The 16,977-nt window shown below is 47.1% G+C and overlaps 7 protein-coding genes across 7 annotated transcripts; 5 read left to right on the top strand and 2 right to left on the bottom strand.

Moving 5' to 3' along the window:
* Positions 1-64: 64 nt before the first annotated feature.
* On the top strand, positions 65-1,629 carry LCP9604111_8124 (NAD(P)/FAD-dependent oxidoreductase; the record flags this gene model as incomplete). Its single annotated transcript, XM_039076233.1, has 4 exons — positions 65-329; positions 398-687; positions 755-1,331; positions 1,397-1,629. 4 exons carry the CDS (start codon positions 65-67, stop codon positions 1,627-1,629), a joined length of 1,365 nt encoding a protein of 454 aa, XP_038925903.1.
* Positions 1,630-4,338: 2,709 nt separating this feature from the next.
* Positions 4,339-4,859, top strand: LCP9604111_8125 (uncharacterized protein; the record flags this gene model as incomplete). Its single annotated transcript, XM_039076234.1, has 2 exons — positions 4,339-4,515; positions 4,569-4,859. The coding sequence occupies 2 exons, from the start codon at positions 4,339-4,341 to the stop codon at positions 4,857-4,859; spliced, it is 468 nt and encodes a 155-aa protein (XP_038925904.1).
* A 266-nt stretch (positions 4,860-5,125) lies between these two features.
* LCP9604111_8126 (uncharacterized protein) lies at positions 5,126-5,818 on the top strand (the record flags this gene model as incomplete). The annotated part of the gene is made up of 1 exon (XM_039076235.1): positions 5,126-5,818. One exon carries the CDS (start codon positions 5,126-5,128, stop codon positions 5,816-5,818), a length of 693 nt encoding a protein of 230 aa, XP_038925905.1.
* Positions 5,819-6,722: 904 nt separating this feature from the next.
* LCP9604111_8127 (tetratricopeptide repeat protein) lies at positions 6,723-9,946 on the bottom strand (the record flags this gene model as incomplete). Its single annotated transcript, XM_039076236.1, has 8 exons — positions 6,723-6,972; positions 7,028-7,207; positions 7,255-7,731; positions 7,782-8,114; positions 8,163-8,727; positions 8,791-9,327; positions 9,380-9,578; positions 9,665-9,946. 8 exons carry the CDS (start codon positions 9,944-9,946, stop codon positions 6,723-6,725), a joined length of 2,823 nt encoding a protein of 940 aa, XP_038925906.1.
* Positions 9,947-11,835: 1,889 nt separating this feature from the next.
* LCP9604111_8128 (uncharacterized protein) lies at positions 11,836-12,561 on the top strand (the record flags this gene model as incomplete). The annotated part of the gene is made up of 1 exon (XM_039076237.1): positions 11,836-12,561. The coding sequence occupies one exon, from the start codon at positions 11,836-11,838 to the stop codon at positions 12,559-12,561; it is 726 nt and encodes a 241-aa protein (XP_038925907.1).
* Positions 12,562-13,057: 496 nt separating this feature from the next.
* Positions 13,058-13,813, bottom strand: LCP9604111_8129 (uncharacterized protein; the record flags this gene model as incomplete). The annotated part of the gene is made up of 3 exons (XM_039076238.1): positions 13,058-13,174; positions 13,224-13,630; positions 13,681-13,813. 3 exons carry the CDS (start codon positions 13,811-13,813, stop codon positions 13,058-13,060), a joined length of 657 nt encoding a protein of 218 aa, XP_038925908.1.
* Positions 13,814-14,563: 750 nt separating this feature from the next.
* On the top strand, positions 14,564-15,498 carry LCP9604111_8130 (uncharacterized protein; the record flags this gene model as incomplete). Its single annotated transcript, XM_039076240.1, has 3 exons — positions 14,564-14,753; positions 14,804-14,875; positions 14,924-15,498. The coding sequence occupies 3 exons, from the start codon at positions 14,564-14,566 to the stop codon at positions 15,496-15,498; spliced, it is 837 nt and encodes a 278-aa protein (XP_038925909.1).
* Positions 15,499-16,977: the final 1,479 nt, after the last annotated feature.

Here is a 16,977-nt window from a genome sequence, read left to right on the forward strand (position 1 = left end):
TGTATTCACATTTGCATATCCCTGGAGTTCGAATCGCATCGTAAACTACGGACATCTAGGCATCATGTCATCCAACTCCAACGAAAAATGCTTCCCTCGCCCAGCAGCGGGGTATACCCAATCATTTTGGCGGACACAACCAGATCCACTCGACAACCACCAAACTACAACAGAACTACCAAAAGAAGCCGATATCCTAATTATCGGCGGCGGCTATGTCGGAGCCTCGGCTGCTTATCGCTTGCTTGCAGAGAACCCGCAAAATCCAGCTCCTCGCGTGGTGTTGGTTGAGGCTCGGGAACTTTGCTCCGGTGCCACCGGGCGCAATGGTAAGACCCACACATAACGCATAGTATGAGTTATGTATATAAGTCCAGCTCACTCAATTTTTGCATAGGCGGCCATTTGAGACCAGATATCTATTCAGCAACGGCCTTGTTCACCGAACGCTATGGCATCGAAGCAGCAGCAGAGATCGTGCGGTTCGAAATCTCGCACTTGAAGATTATGGAAGAGCTGGTCCGTAAAGAGAACATTGATTGCGAACTCACTTTTACCCGCTCTTATGATATGTATCTTGATGAAGACCAGCTTAAGAAGGCGAAAGCCTTCTACGACTTTCTGGTTGACCAAGGACTGGACTTTATGAATGATGTTAAATACTTGTCTCAAGCAGAGACCCAGGATGTAAGTCGATATGGGCTTTCAGGCTACCATTTCCGCTCTCATTATTTCTGACGATATCTGCGTTAAGATAGCGCATGTCCGAGATGCCAAGGGAGGCTTCAGTTTCCCAACAGGCCATCTTTGGCCTTACAAACTCGTTTCCCATCTTATTCGCATCGCCGTTTCTCACGGCCTGAACTTGCAGACCAATACACCGGTATCTGAAATCGGAGAGACGCCAAACGCAGATGGATCCTGGCCGGTAACTACCAGTCGTGGCGTCATTAACGCCCGCAAGATTATCCTCGCGACCAACGCGTTTACCAGCGCCTTAGCCCCGGAGTATTCCAAAGCTATCATTCCCTGCAAGGGGATCTGCAGCCAGATCGCTGCGGCACCTGGTGCGCCTCACCAGGAATTGCCTGGTACGTATTGTATCCGAATCGGTCCGGAGGGATATATTTATCAGATTTCCCGGAATGACGGGTCGCTCATTGTCGGCGGGGCGTCGCATCTTTTCAAAGATGATCGCGAGGAGTGGTATAACAACCCCGATGATGGGAAGTTGATTAAGGTTGCGGCGGATTACTTTGATGGGTACATGCAACGCACGTTCCTTGGGTGGGAGGATAGTAGGGCGGAGATCAAACATATCTGGGCTGGTGGTATGTGCGATTCTTTTATATACGATGGCTTATTTTCTTTCTACTAACCTTCATCTCACTTATAGTCATGGGGTACAGTGCAGACTCGTTGCCTCATGTTGGCAGTATTCCCGGTAAACCGGGTCAGTTTATCGCGGCGGGATTCAATGGCCATGGTATGCCTGTGGCATTCTTGTCCGGTAGGGCTGTTGCGGATATGGCCCAGAGCTCGGTCACGTTTGAGGATACTGGTCTACCCAGATTGTACAAGACATCACTTGCTAGACTGGAGCCAGTTTTTGATGACATCCTAGGTTAGGTTTGTTTGGCTAGTTCATTCTGTTTCTCTGCTATTCTTTCAACTACGCTCTGTCAATAGTTCCATTTGATGGTAGCTTTCCGTTGTTTCAATTGAAATTTATGATAATAAACTAACTTGCAGGATATATGATAGAGATCTACTTCTAGGTGAACTCGTCTGAGAAAGACAAGAAGGGAGATTCTGGTGAAGTGGTAATGGACAGAGAGAAGAGGATAGAAGAGGAGGAACGGAACTAGCTACTCTAACTAGTAGTGGGATCTGCACCCACCGGGTGACGACCCAACAATAGAGCCTGCCACCCAAGGCTATGACAATAGCATGGTTATAGAAAAAAAAAAGGCCACAACACCCTACGTTGAATAAGAGATCGTCCAGGGAAACTTCATGCGCAATCCTACCTGTAAAGTATATCGGGAGCTTAAGCGCTTCTTGCACCCAAGTCAAGACATGATACAGCATCCAGAGTCGGCGGAATACAGATTCACGGCCTCCAAGTACCTGCCAAATGGCTTGTTGAAAGCGAACTTGAGCTCCCGACATGCCCTAGAGGGTGAGTTACAAAAGAAGCTTTCCTAGACGATCCCACATTGAATGTAGAGGGGGCTTGAAGGATCTCCTTTGCGCGGATATGTGTTATGGCCGTTTATTCTAGCTGTATATCAAGGTAGAGTTAGTATGAGTTGCCCACTGCCACGCGGAGATATATTGCGAAATCTGCTCACTTTGGGAGGCAAAGAAGAGACTCATGCCCTATGCTGAGAGCCCATCAGACTGTTGACAATCTATCTGTCGGTAGGAGCGACGGTGAATCTCAATCTCCCCCTCAAATGCTCAGTGAAAGGAGCAGAGAATGATTTCGATCTCAAAATGGTTCTTTCAAGTGCAAAAGACCGTGCAGCTTCATTTTTGGGCACTTTATGACCCCGTTCTTGGTTTTGTCATGATAGGCAACGTTCCCATGCCTGATTCGTTGACCGGTGCAGGAAAAATATAGATAATTACATATATCACAAAAAAAAAGGATTTTCTCTGGCGTGTCTCCTGTATCATGATTTTCTCCAATCCTTTGTACCGAGATCCCTTCTTGGCCTCGGTGATGCTGAAGATGTTGCTTCCTTGCTTGCGAAGTGCTAGGAGACTGATGAAAAGAATACCTCCTCGGGTAAATCACCGCCCATTAGCCGTACTTGTTCGTTGCTTCAATATGCTTTGTTTGGCGGTCGTAGTGCAGAAGGCATTGTAGCGGAATACTTTGGATGGCTGCTGTGGTTTGACGACCTTTCGCCATCGAATCAAGGTCGCTGACGACAACGCCAATGAGGGAGGAAAGTTGTAGGGCGATCAGTGGAGGCAACAGGCCCAGCCATAGGAGGGTGGCTACTGTTGACGCCACTTGTTGTGAAGTGAAGAAGGATCGACATCACTTGTGCGTGGTTTTCGAGGAAGGAGCTGACCGTCGAAAATAAAGCAAAGGTCGCAAAAAGAGTAACGGATGGAAGTTCGATGGGAAGAGGTCTCATGGTCGAGGTAAAGAAGTCTCGTATACGGAGGAGGAGAAGGCAGACCTCCGGGGAGGGCTCCTGATTACCCCGTTCAGCGCCTCGCTAGCGCAGATCAAAATGCCGGCCCCATCATATGCATCCCCAACAGCCCGATAATTGAGGGGCACACTGTTCAGCATTCTTATCAGATTTGCATCCATCAAGGACTCTAGCATTTGGTAGACTCACCAGGCTAACCGTTTGGGCCGTCATTCAGCGAATAGCAAGATGTGCCAGCTAACCTCATCGACAAGATAATGATATATGTAATTATAGAGGCGGAAAATATTGGAAAGAGAACTCTGGATTTTTGTCTGGTGATGGACAAGAGCAGAAGATGAGAAGGTGAGAAGAGGAGAAGAGGAGATGAGGAGGTGAGGAGAAGAGGGTGTAGGTGCCGTCAGAAACAAAGGAGCTTGTCTGGCCTCAGGCCACCAGCTTCATTTCTGGCTCTCTGCATGATTACAAAGAAACGATATCAGGGCTGCATTGACGCCATTCAAACCAGCAAGAAGCCCCTATTTATTGGTGGATGGTGATATGAATAGATGTCCCTCGTTGGGTCGGAGTATATGAATATGGAGATGTATCAATTATTCGAGCTTTTCAATTCCTGAATCACGATAGAATCATAGTAAGGGCAGGTTGGCGTTTGCTATGGAGGAGGAAAAATCACTCTGACTCTTAATGCAGTCAATTTCAGAATAGACTGGCCTGAATTACAATGTCTCATATAGATGTTAATTGCCACAGGAAGCCTGGCAGTCCAATTTGAAGGTTCGTTGGAGCCAATAACAAGTGAGTTAGAGATACTAAGTAGTATACTATGGATAATATTAGGCGGGGATATGCCGCATGCTACAAGAAGGCGGAAATTTCCGGGGATAGACACGGGTCAATACATGGCCTTTGCTTGTATATGATGCGAGTACAGACAAAGAAAAAGCAGTACTTGGATTCAATTTCATTGCAAATTAGTTACTCTTCCCTTTCCCTTTACTCATCTCAATCATCACTACCTACACCTATCTTCAACCCGCAGGTTAAGCGCTACAGTTATAACGGTAATAATAATCACCCATGCTATACAACTATCTTCTACCTTCAAAAAGGAACAACTGGATATCTCGGCCCCTTTTACAACACTCATTCTCGGACGACAACGATGTCTCAGGCAATACACGATGAGGAGGCAGTTCTGAGGTTGAAGGAATTGTCAGCGTGGGCATTCTCATGCATACAAATGGAGATGGAGATGGAGAATCTTTTCAGATGCGTCGACGACGATCGCCACGCGAAAGCACACCCATTTTTGTCTCAAGTCGGCTTGAACCGTATTCACGTGAGTGGATACCCTAATGGAGTAGGACGCGCCTGAAGGTTAACAAATTCCAGGGATTTCGCTACAAGATATGTCGAGTTACCGGGAGAATCGCCCTTCAGAAGTCCCCTCGCTACCGGGCCCTATTCTTCCCTCTGTCGATTGGAGCAGGGAGTCGCAGTATAGGGTCAGGGGGACTGGTGGCGAATTTTGGAGTGCTTAAGCCGGGACATTGGGCTGAAATAAGGAATTTCTTGGTTGTCGATGCTCTTATGGATTGCCTCATTGTCCTTTTACCGGAATCGACGTTCCCTGTGGAGATACAAGGCCAAAGCCGGATGATCGAGAACACTCTTCGATACTAGATTGAATTCAATTCAAGTATGTCGAAAATCCCAAACAAGTACCTCTCCAATGTTGATGCTCTTGGCGGATTCGGTAATTTTTCAATACAGCTCAAAACACTTTATGGTGGACAATTTCCAAGATTATGCTTGGAGTCTATGCAGTGTGTGGTATTGATACCGGTAATTAATACATTCCAAAATCAGAGTTTGAAAATTACACGTGCAAAGAAAGGTTCCACGCACTTTATTCCCACCTTCAAGGTCCGACAGGATCAAAAAGGGCTATGGAAGATCGGAATAATTTCCGCGAGTTGCCCACCGAACCCTACGGCATTTTCTGGCAAGAAGACTTTGTCAATGCCGAGCACGAGCAACGACTCATCTCGTTGTTTGCCAACGAGCTAGAATGGCCCGACCGCCCTGGCCGGATATCACTCCACTACGGCTACACCTTCGACTATAAAACTTTCGGGATAGACCCGGAGATTCCATACAAGGAATTCCCAGAGTGGCTCAAACCTCTCATCCCAAAAACTGAGGAGCGACCTCCAGACCAGGTCTGTCTGCAGTACTATCCTCCAGGCGCGGGCATCCCGCCCCATGTAGATGCACACGGACCGTATGACCAGCTCTACGCATTATCTCTTGGTGCACCGGCGATGATGATATTCCGCCGGGGCGAGGAACGCATCGAGGTCGACTTGACCCCGCGGAGCATGATGCAGATGAGCGGCGACTCGAGGCTACATTGGACGCATGGTATTAGGAAGCGAAAAAATGATCCCCTCCCGGATGGGACGATGAGGCCGCGCGGGAAACGGTGGAGTATCACTTATCGGTGGCTCAGGGATGGGGAATGTGAATGTGGGAATCTGGAACTGTGTGACACGGCTCAGCGACGGAATGGGATTGAAAAAGAGAAGAGATCTTTAAAAGCATTGGCGGAGCAGGCTGCGCTCGAGGAACAGGTTGTATAGATCGAGTCAGGGGGCTTGATGGCTTGGCTTGTATATTGTGTTAATATATTAGAGCGAAAATAGGCGTCGAAGCTGAGGGAGAGCATGGACGGCGTCCGAGACGTTGTCAAAATCTCAGCATCTCGCGTTGGTGCTTGGGGCCATACAATTTTGATGCAACCCAGGACTGAAAAGAAGCGATGGTTAACTGGCTTCTCCATCCAGCTATCGTCAAATCTCATAATTGTCGGAGCAAACCTGTGACTTCAGATGTCGTGATGCTTTTCTTGATTTGGGTCACTGACAATCGCCTAGCTTCGCTGGTCAGCTTAACAAGACCGTGGAAATGGGTTGCCGTTGCCATGACTACTCTGGTGACCAGTGTGCTTACAATTAAATCAAACCTACGCGTCTTCGGCTACGAAGATTTACACCCCTCATGTATTCCGTAGGACTCGTCAAGTGGCAATGAGAGCCACGACTTCAGGAACATCCACGAGAAAGCTCGGTTTGATGTGTGGTGCTGACCTACATGGACTTCCACAACATTGTAATGTTGATGTCCTCGTGGTAGGTGAAGCAGCATGTGCTACGGGACCCTCTGCCTACGCTGTCTCGTGGGGGCTACGGTGAGATGGTGGTCAGAGAGATGGGAAGAAGAGAAGAAGAAGAGAAGAAGAGTTGGGGGGAGGGGTCCTTTTATACCCCAAACCCACGTGCCTTCCCAGAATGAACACCCTCCAACGCACCTTAATAGTCCCATGTCACATGATATTTTGAAAGTCCTAAGTTTGAACAACAAAGATGATCAATTTGTAAAATTCACGGCAAGCTAGAATATCTGTTGTGGGATCCAGCCCCTCTGAATATTCCTCGCTATTCGAGTCATGGGTGACATGCATACATATTTGGACTCGGATGTAGATCACCACAGCATCCAGGGGACCAGACGTTCGAAATCCGAGGCACCTCCGTTCACAACAACGTAGTCTCCATCCAACTTCATGAACTCTCCTCGTATATCGATCGCCTTCTCAAGATAAAATGTACTTTCCTCGGGTTTTCCAAGGTCTGCCAGAACTTGCGATATCTTGTAGCTTGCCCGTGCGAGATGTCCTAGGCCCTCGGCGTGGGGAAGGGCTTCAGATATCATGATACACTCTTGAAGTAGTTGTCTGAGGAAATATGTCAGCATTTATAGTCATTTGCTGTGTATTGGCTTGTACTTACTGAGCAAGCTCCAACTCGCCTATTTTGTGCCGAAGAACCGACACTTGATAAAGCGAGTCACAGACTTTGAGCCGCTCCTTGGAGCATTCCCTTCGGAAATCTAAGGCCTTGCATGCAAACTTGAGTGCCTCGTCATGAAGCCCTTGGGCGTTCCTTATCCTGCTCAGTAATACCATATCTCTGCATGATGTTAGTCATATATTTCGGGCCTTCACAGGAGAACTTACCCGGAGAACCTAGGATTCCCGGTTTGGAGAAATGTCTCATCTGAAAAGTCCTTCAATGATGGGCAGCTCTTCAGTATAGCTTCGGCATCGTCGGGCTTTCCCATTCTCAACAGTAAACTGGCCAAGTTACTGTAAGAGTTACCAATCCTGTCACTGTTGTGCATGAGCCGGATATCGATTGACTGTTGGAGATAGCCGAGAGCCTTTTCAAACTCGCCAATCTCAGTGAGAGCAAGTCCTAAATTGACCTGGCTGGCAGCCAGAAACAAGTCATCGCTCGGAAGAATTGATGTGCGTAGTGCGTATGCTTTTTCGAAGGCCTCCAGCGCGGCCGATGGATGGCAAATGTCAACATCGATTAAACCTCCAAGATCCACTGCACTGGCATACGCAAGAGAATCTTTGTCCACAAATTTCTGCAGAGCGATGTCGACATACGAACGAGCGAGACTGTAATTCTCCGTCTCATACAGATACCTGTCTTTGGTTAGAGAATTAATGTTTGAGATTATAATATTGAAACATACCAGGAACAGCGGAGCAGAAGTTCCGCAAACGGTTGATTCTCCCCTTCAAAGATCTTGAACTCAGTCCCTTTGCTCACAATGCTCTCAATGTGGGTCAGGTTCTTCTTGCAATCGTTCCAGGATGCAATCTGGTGACCGATATCTGCGCTGTATGTATCTGGGAAGTTTGCGGAAACGATGGCTATAGCGAGCAAAAAGGTTTTGTCTCGCTCTTCGTCGCTCATTCGACGGATGACGACACGCTGAACAACCCGATGCATGGAAATAACTCCACTTTCGCTGGACTTGTCTATGAGAGACCTTTGGAGGAGGTCTCTCTGGGCATCTAAAAAGCTAACGGTAAGGTTAGTAGTGTTATCCATGAGGATTCCACGTACATACTCTATCTCATCCATCATGAACCTCACGGCTGCGTCATTTGCTAGAACCGTGCCGTTTCTCAGATCTGTCTCATTTATACCATTGAGGTCTAGGAATGATAGAATCATGATCAGGACCTTAGCATTCCGGGAAAGGCCGCTCAGCGCCATTTCCCACACACTTGCAAGTGTTTGACTGCAATCCATACTTTCTGGACGCTCAGCATCGACAGTAGTTGAATTTCGGTCGTAGAAGCCGAGAAAACTCTTCAGGGACATTTGCCGTTGGGCGATAAATCCGCCAATCTGGCTCAGCGCCAGAGGCAGACCTCCAAGCTCTGAAGTGATTAGCTTAGCTTCGGCTTGATAAGATGTAGACTCCGAGTCCAATCCGAGTAGGTGGAGCAATGCGGCGGTCCCATTATCCGTATCGAAAGCGTGTACTTGACATCCCGACGAGGCGGGATACAAGGCCGCACTTGAGTCTCGACTGGTAACTAGGACGGACCCTCCATATCCTGCCGGCCAAGCATGCTTGATCAAGCTCAAGTCATTAAGGTTGTCGTATATAAGGAGCCAGCTGGTCTCTATATTTTTGTTCGTTAGTTTTCAATATTTTGGCCCATCAGGGCTGGGTGTCCGTAGCTTACTTGCGGATGATAGCCAGTCCTTGACTTTGAGAATGGTGGCATGGTCGTCCAGCTCTGTGTCTAGTTCAATCAAACCGAGTACCTTTGAAATATTTCGAAAGCTTTGCCCAATTGTTATCGAATTCTGGGCTGAAATCCAGAAAATATTATCGAACTTTTCACGCGATGCGTTGGCGTACTTCAATGCGATCTGTGTCTTTCCGACTCCTCCCATGCCATATAACGCGAAGGATCGAAGTGAGCGGGCAGAGGGTTGCACAAATAGCGCTTCATCTATTTGGCAAAGAATATCATCTCTACCATAGAAATGGGAGCATTCCACGAAAGGAAGATGGTGGGAAACTTGATCGCCATTTTTCGGAAACTGGGATTTGAACCTCGCCATGAAATCGAGGACCACATGGTATTTCTGGTTATCGAGTCGCATTCTACTGAGCTCAATCTCGCGCTCGATATTGTTAGATAGGCGCTTAACTCGTTGGATCGTTCGTTGAAAATCGCCCTGGAGGGTGGGCCATGAGCTGCGCATCATAAACGCTGGCTCAAATTAGTACGAAGACCGGATTGAGTCTGAGAACGCAATACTTACGTTGTCTGAAATTCCGAAAGAAACGGATAGTGCGGGCATAGAAACAGATAAACTCTTGGTAAAGACTCAACAGTGCCGTCTCCATATCCGTGGTCATTGAGACAGTGATTTTGCAGGACTCCAGATGTGGTATTGTCAAGGCCAGCTCTTCAATCATATCGAAGACTTCTTGCAAAATTTTGTCTGTGGTAGATGCCAGCTGCACACTAGTCAGCCTCAAATAAGAGTGTGTAGGCTCTCATGAAGGAAGCCCACCGTGACAATCATTCGTATACTGCCCCATACTAGCGCTGTTTGCGCCGACTCCGCGCCGCATGACTTTCTTAGTATCTCTAAGAAATCATTCAACAGTTTGAATGTTGGCTCCAGTCGATCCATAGTGCAGGGCAGTGGCCTTTCCGACGAGTTAACTGGCCGTAGAATGGGGATATCCGCAAGAAGCTCCTCGAGGCTGCTAGTCTTGAGTATCTTGACCAATTCCTTATCACCGGCAAGATCTTGATGATAGTTCTTCAGAGCCCTCTCCCACAGAAGGGAACGCTTCACTTGTAGGGTCTCTCCCCCCATATTGAGAATGTATAATTGATCAAATATCTCTGCGAAGAGACTTTGAAGGAAAGAGTCAAATCAACCTGGTCTTTATCTTCTTTATCTATCTGACTTAGTCTAGGCGGGGTAATGTGGAGACAACAGTCATAACCCCTGTGGACCCTAAATGGGAACCTTGGTCTTTGTTATGGTCCAGTGGCAATATGCGCTGTACTATTTGCAATGTCTACCGCATGAAACGTCAGAGATAATTGATAACTTGAGATATGATTCGCCTCCTATAAAGCAAACATTTTGCATTATTATTAAGGCAAGAGAAGTGGCCAAAGAGATTTTTGATCAAGGTGATATGCGGGACTCGCAGATATACTTGCATCTATGACCCCTGGCGTTGACGTACAAGCTCAGTAGTCAAATTCAACGATAACTTTGTTATGCCAAAGCAAAAATAACTACCACGCCGATATATTCTGAAACTATCCTTTTACCAAACGTTCGAAACGAGGGAGTGGGGGCTACTATCTCATGCGTGTCACGGTGTGCCACGTCACTCTCCGATCGTACTGTTAGCCTCACTTTGGTTAACAAACCATTTCAAATCTGATTCTCTAAACATGCGCATTAGCATAGAATTTCCTAGAGGACTGGGACGTCTTGGTGATTTATGTGGACTGGTAGTGCAAATAAACTTACCAGACGCAACTTTATCTAAGTAATAGCATCAAATAGAATGTATAAGGCACGAGATTAATGAAGGTCGATCGACGGGAGGGTTAGCCAATCTCAGTTGAAAACATGTACTTTTCCTATTTTATGAAACGTCGTCTGGTCAGCAACTACCTCTTTGGGAGACTCCAAGGCCTTGACGTGGGCAATCACAAACTCTCAGCGCTGCTTCTTGCCTCACTTACCTCTCACCGACAATTCCCTAAACTCTGCTTCACTCCAACATCGTGAACTAACTTGGCCATGTTAGACTTTGATGATCTGGCGATTATCGGTGTAGTATTGGTTGTGGTTCTATCCTCATCGTATACTTCGTTTCACGGTCAAAGGCGCGAGCCTCCCTCGGTATCGAGTACGATTCCGCTTGTGGGCCATCTGATTGGCCTCATCCAACATGGCTCAGGATATCTTAGCATGTTGTGGTGAGTCATCGATCATATTATTTGTACAGTTTGAATTAACCCAACATATTCGACAGCGAAAAATATCGCGATCAACCAATATTCGGGGTTAATATATTTTCCTTCAGGCTCTTTTTGACTTCATCACCTGCCATCATGCGTGCTGCTCAAAAACACCCAACGGCCATTACGTTGGAACCGTTAGTGAAGTTCACACAGAAGCAGCTATGTCAAACTCCGCGCAATAAGCTGGTCCATTTATGTGATCAAAGCTATGGTTCGAGCATCCTTTCTAAAATTGTGCATGATACTGGACCCGTCCTTGCGGGGAGATCCCTTGACAGAATTAACAGGATAATGCTTCAGTACCTACTTCCCATCATTGATGACATGGGCAACTATGAGACTGTTGATTTGAATGCTTGGCTTCGGCATACCATTACTAGTGTCAGCACAAATGCAACATATGGAAATTCGAATCCATTCAAAAATTAGACACATTGAAGACACATTCTGGTGAGTTTATCCGACCTATAACTTGCTACAAAACCCTTCAAATACCCGGACAGGGAATTCGAACGTAATGTGGCCCTACTACTGGCCAACATTTTGCCATGGATACTTGCCCCTAAGACCTGGAAGGCACGCAAGACTTTGTGTGCTGCATTCAAAACTTATTTCGACCTTGGCAGTCATGAAGACGGCTCGGAGCTAGTAGCCATGCGATATAGGTCATTCCTGGGGGCTGGACTTACTCATGAAGAAATAGCATACGCGGAAATGCCCCTGATTGTAGGATTACTGGCAAATACCGTTCCTGCTGCATTCTGGGTTCACTTTGAGCTTTTCTCGAGACCACAATTGCTCGAAGAGATACGCGAAGAGGTAGAGCAGAACACCCTCAAGACCGCACCCGACGGTACGCATATCATTTATGTGCGGTACTTTCGCGATTGCCCACTTCTCCTCTCGGTGTACCAAGAAGTCCTCCGGACAAGGTCAACAATGGTGGCCGTCCGGTTCGTGACACAGGATGTTGTCCTCGCGGACAAATATTTTCTCCGTTCTGGAACCATGCTCTTCATGCCAGTGAAGGAATTGGGCCGAGATCAGAGCGCTTGGGGAAATTCGGCTGACGAGTTCAACGAACGAAGGTTCATGAGATCCACTACAACAACCGGGAATAATGGTGGCAAGAAAAAGGAGCCCCGGCGCACCGGCGCGTTTATGGCATTCGGTGTTTCTCCCTCAATCTGCCCAGGGCGCCACTTTGCCACTAGTGAGATCTTGGCACTAGTAGCCATGACTGCCTTACGATACGATGTTACTTCGGTCGATAGGCTCTGGAATGCGCCACCGAAAGTAAATTCGGCAACCATATCCAACATGTGTCCGGTTGAGGGAATGTTCCCCGTGACCGTGAAAAAGAGACAGAAGTATGATGGGAAGTCGTGGCAGTTCGAAGTTACTGAAGGTAAAGGGCAGTTCAATTTGGCTGTGGGTTAGATTTGGAAACAGACCTTAACTCACTAGATGGGAAGAGTGATGAGATGAATTCATAACGGTCCATCGGTATTAGTTAGCTCGCAGGATGAACGATGTGTACCTAAGTATACTGGGAAGGTTATATCAATACCAAACTTAGTCAAAAAAACGAATTGGGGACTTCTAAAAAAGTCGCGAGTTGGTTACATCGTCGCAGTTAGTGGTATATTACGTATCATGATGATTTTCAGTCGCTCGTCTTAGTCATTCTGGGATTTGATCGTATGTTTGATGTCGGTGCTTCAAGTTTGGGACTATTTTTTCAAGAAAATACTGCTTACAATCTGAGACTCTTAGATTAGAACGTTAATTTCGAGTCTTAATAAAGGATTCTTGCTGCAATAGTGCAGTAGACAGGTTCAAGGCCTGTCACAAGAGAGAATTGAATATACAGCATCCACCAATCTTTCTCACACCTTCCTTCGCTCCATCAAGTATTACTATACACCACCACTATTTACAGGAAAGCTGCAAGGAGACAACCGACAACAGCACCAGACACCAGTCCGCTGCCCATATTAATCGTAGCACCACCAGTGTAGACGGGGGTCGAGGAAGGAGTGCTAGAAGCAGTCTGTGTCAAGTTAGCTATAAGTTCATAGTTGAGTAGAAGAGAAACCAACCGAGCTTCCAGTGGGTGTGGCCGAAGGAATCAATGACGACGGGCGAGGAGAACCAGAAACACGCGGGGGGCTCACGGAAGTTGTCGCGATCGAAGTACTAGCAGAGGTGGTCGCCGCAGCAGTGCTCTCAGCGGAAGTGACACTCTCCGCAGTCTCAGTAGCGCTAGCACTGTCGGATGTAGTGGTCTCACTATCCGATGCAGTGGTTGCACTAGCCGATGTAGTGGTAGAAGATGCTTCGACCGGGGTAGCGTCCAATCCACAAGCAGTAGCGGCCTTTGACACGGAGGTTCCGTAGTATTGCCAAATGTCATACTCAAGGGCACATTCCAAGCAAGCGGCCAACTCGGTCGTGAATTCATCGGTATCACAGTACCCGTCAGTACGGCCATCGACAATCACGCCGCCTGATCCTGTTAGTCCGAGTCATGATTTGCATAGAGGATATGGAACATACCGCAGTTGGCGTGGCACTCATATGCTGGAGTGCCGGCCTCCTGACGCCGGTGCAGAGGGACAAATTCCGGGAAGTCGAATGCGCTGGCACTGATCACAGCGCAGGCAAGAGCAGCGAGGTTAACAAGACGCATGATGATATCAACGAGTGAAATGAGGTATGAAGTTTGTATTTGGAATTGTAGAGACAGAAGATGTATACCTCAAGTGACGGCAGTTCAGTGTCTACTTATTTACCTGCGGATGTCCCCCCAAGAACGATACGATGCTTGGCAGAATGGTCTTTTCGGAGCGAGAACTATCTAGTGGTACGTACGCTCGGAGAACCAAGAGCTATTCCGGCTGAGAATACCCGTTAGAGCAATGTCTCAAATGAACCCAGGCCATCCTGAGAGTATGTGTAAGCGAGCTCCGAAAATCAGCCAAATTAGCCGGAGAAGACCCACCCATCTTATCTGATTAATCTAATCAGATCCGGGTCGTAGGTATGATTTTTCCGCTAGACCTTTTATCCGGCGGGCTCCTCGAACTTCAATAAATTAATTTCTTATCATATGCAAGCCATCGAACCGTAAGTTGTATCTTGGCTTGTGGCTTTTGGCTTGTGACTCGGCCTGAATGGATCCATATCAGTGGTCCAACTCCGGTGAGAAGATTCCCGGACGTAACTTGCAGGAAACTATGGTTGCCAAGCACTTGGTACACTTGGCAATTTGTCAACCTCGTGGCAGCGGAGTCGGCCCAAGCCGATACTCATCTACTCTAGATTGTCATGCAGTCGAGGATGACTGGATGTTTATAAACGGCGATGTCTCGTGTTTCCGTGTTTCCCTTCAAGATTCTTTTCTACAAATATATTTCTGCTAGCATACCCTCTCGGTATAATGAAGAGCTACCTCGCACTACTCGCTTTCTCCGCGGTTGGGTTGTGTGCCCATGGCGACGCAGCGAGCAAAGAGATGGGCCCGGCTGCCTTCCTGTGGCCACCCGATCGTCTCTGGGGTGCAGCGTATGACAACAACGCCCCATGCGGCTCATCAACAGGACCCGTGAACCGAACGAACTTCCCACTTAGTAAGAGCCTCACTATCCACAAAAAGGGACATACTGACAAGACATTGTAGTCAACGGCAAGCTCGCACTTGTACTCCAAGACGAGTCATGGAAAATGCAGGTTGCTATCTCTCACAAGAGCAGTAAGCTAACTTCATCAATCCTATCTATCCAGACTGACCTTCCCTTAGACCCAAGTACCAATGATGACTTTGAGCCCTTCATTAATGGCTCTACTCTTAGCGACATTAAGCCGGGACACGAATGCTACTCCGTCCCCAACCCATCGATCGACATAGAAGAGGGAACGAACGCCACCTTCCAGATCAAATACACCTCGGATTTTGATACCGACAAAAACGAAACCTACTACGCGTGTGCAGACATCACATACGTCGCTGCGAGCAAATTCACCTACCAGGTCCCTTGCTTCAATGTGACAAGTGATGAGTTCACCGATGTGACTACTACCACGACCGCTGCATCTGGGTCTACTGCTACTGCGGCGTCGGGCACAACGAAGAACTCGGCTACCACGAGTGAAAAAAGCTCTGGTCTTTCAGGAGGAGCTATTGCGGGTATTGTCGTTGGCTCTGTGGCTGGATTGGTTATTGGAGTTGCCTTACTCTTCTTCTATAGAAGGCTTTTGCAGAAGTATCGCTTCTTCCGGCAAAAGGCTTCCACCCGGAATGTGGACTGGAATGATGACGCACCTCAAAATAAAGTCGACGATAATGTTCCGATTGGGCTACGCAAAATTCGGTGATTTGGGATGGGGCTGTCTTCTAAATAATAGGTGCGAGAGGGGAAGTGTGCGGCTGTTCATGTGTTAGTCCCAGTAATGATTAACGTTCTTATGTTTATATGGCTTTCAAAGTTCTATATCTAATCATACTTGGTTCAGCTTGTTATATTTCCTATTCGTACATGATGCCAAAAATCAACGATGGATGCGTGTTGTATAGTATTCGTGTTGTATAGTATTTCATCCTGCTAAGCCAAAGCCGAGGTTAATTCTTCAAATTGATCAATTCAATGTACAACCAACTCGTCTATCTGGATAGTCCTCTCAGCTGAATCTAGTGAATGTCTGAAAGCGAACCAACCAAAAGCAACCACGCCCGAAGACCACATACCATAGATTATTCTAATCTGATCCGGGTTTTTTTTCCTCTACACCTTTTATTCGCGGTCCTCTGGCTTCAATAAATTAATTTCTTATCATCAGTAAGCCATTGAACCATAATTTGTATCTTGGCTTGTGACTCATGACAGTAGCCCAACCTCGGTGAGATAATAAATAAACAAACTATTCGACTAGCAAACCTAGCTATAACGGACCAACCGATGTAAGCGAGATATTCGCCCTCTGTGGCCTCAATCTCGTTGCGTCAATACAGATACTAATGCTCTGTCTAGTTGTGCTTGGACGCCAGCCCTATATTCCTCTGCGATAAAAAACTAACCATGTCGCTCAATTCATTCGCATGACTAGCCCATCGACTGCTTAGCCTAGCCTTTCACCTACGAATAGCGTAAAAAGTTCTTCCATAAGGTTTGAATAAAACTTATTCCCTGCCATTCTAGCCCCTTCTCAACTCATCACACCACCATTTCCATCTATTTATCTTCCGACACCGACTCAGAGCTAGCCTCTTCTTGTTCGGTTCCGGTCCGATTTCCATGGCGTTGTCCTTGTGGGGATTCGGTCCCTTCGTGGCGGGGCCGGTTGTGGAGTCCAGACGTCCGTGTGAGTGGAGCCGGTGGTAACTGCCGAGGTTGACAGGAAGACTCTGTACATTCCCATATCAAAGGCTCCTTTTACGAGCAGAATCTATGATGAGTATTTGACTTGCAGGTAAAAGATGAAACTCGTCTCCAATTTTCTATGGCTTGTCGATCCATAGGCAGATTTATCACAATTGTGGGAAATGAGGCTGTTGAATGCCCTGTTTGTCCTGTTTGATTGGGGAGTAAAGAGGAGCATCTTAGGTATGTGTCATGTGACCAGGATCTCTATGGGTGCATAATGATCATTCAGGCATTGAGCATACAGGCAGAGCAGATATGTCAGATAAAGCATCTAGTTTTTCTTTCAGACAAAGAGCATATAGGCAGAGCATATCTTTGTCTAAGCATCTACTTTCTCTATCATTGTAGCTTTCAAAATATATACTAGATGCGGTCACTCGCATCCTTTAGAGTTATTTTGCTCACGCGCCAGCGACCGAGAGACCGATCAGTA

Source organism: Penicillium roqueforti (genome assembly GCF_015533775.1).
Source record: "Penicillium roqueforti strain LCP96 04111 chromosome Unknown scaffold_29, whole genome shotgun sequence".
Lineage (NCBI taxonomy): Eukaryota > Fungi > Ascomycota > Eurotiomycetes > Eurotiales > Aspergillaceae > Penicillium > Penicillium roqueforti.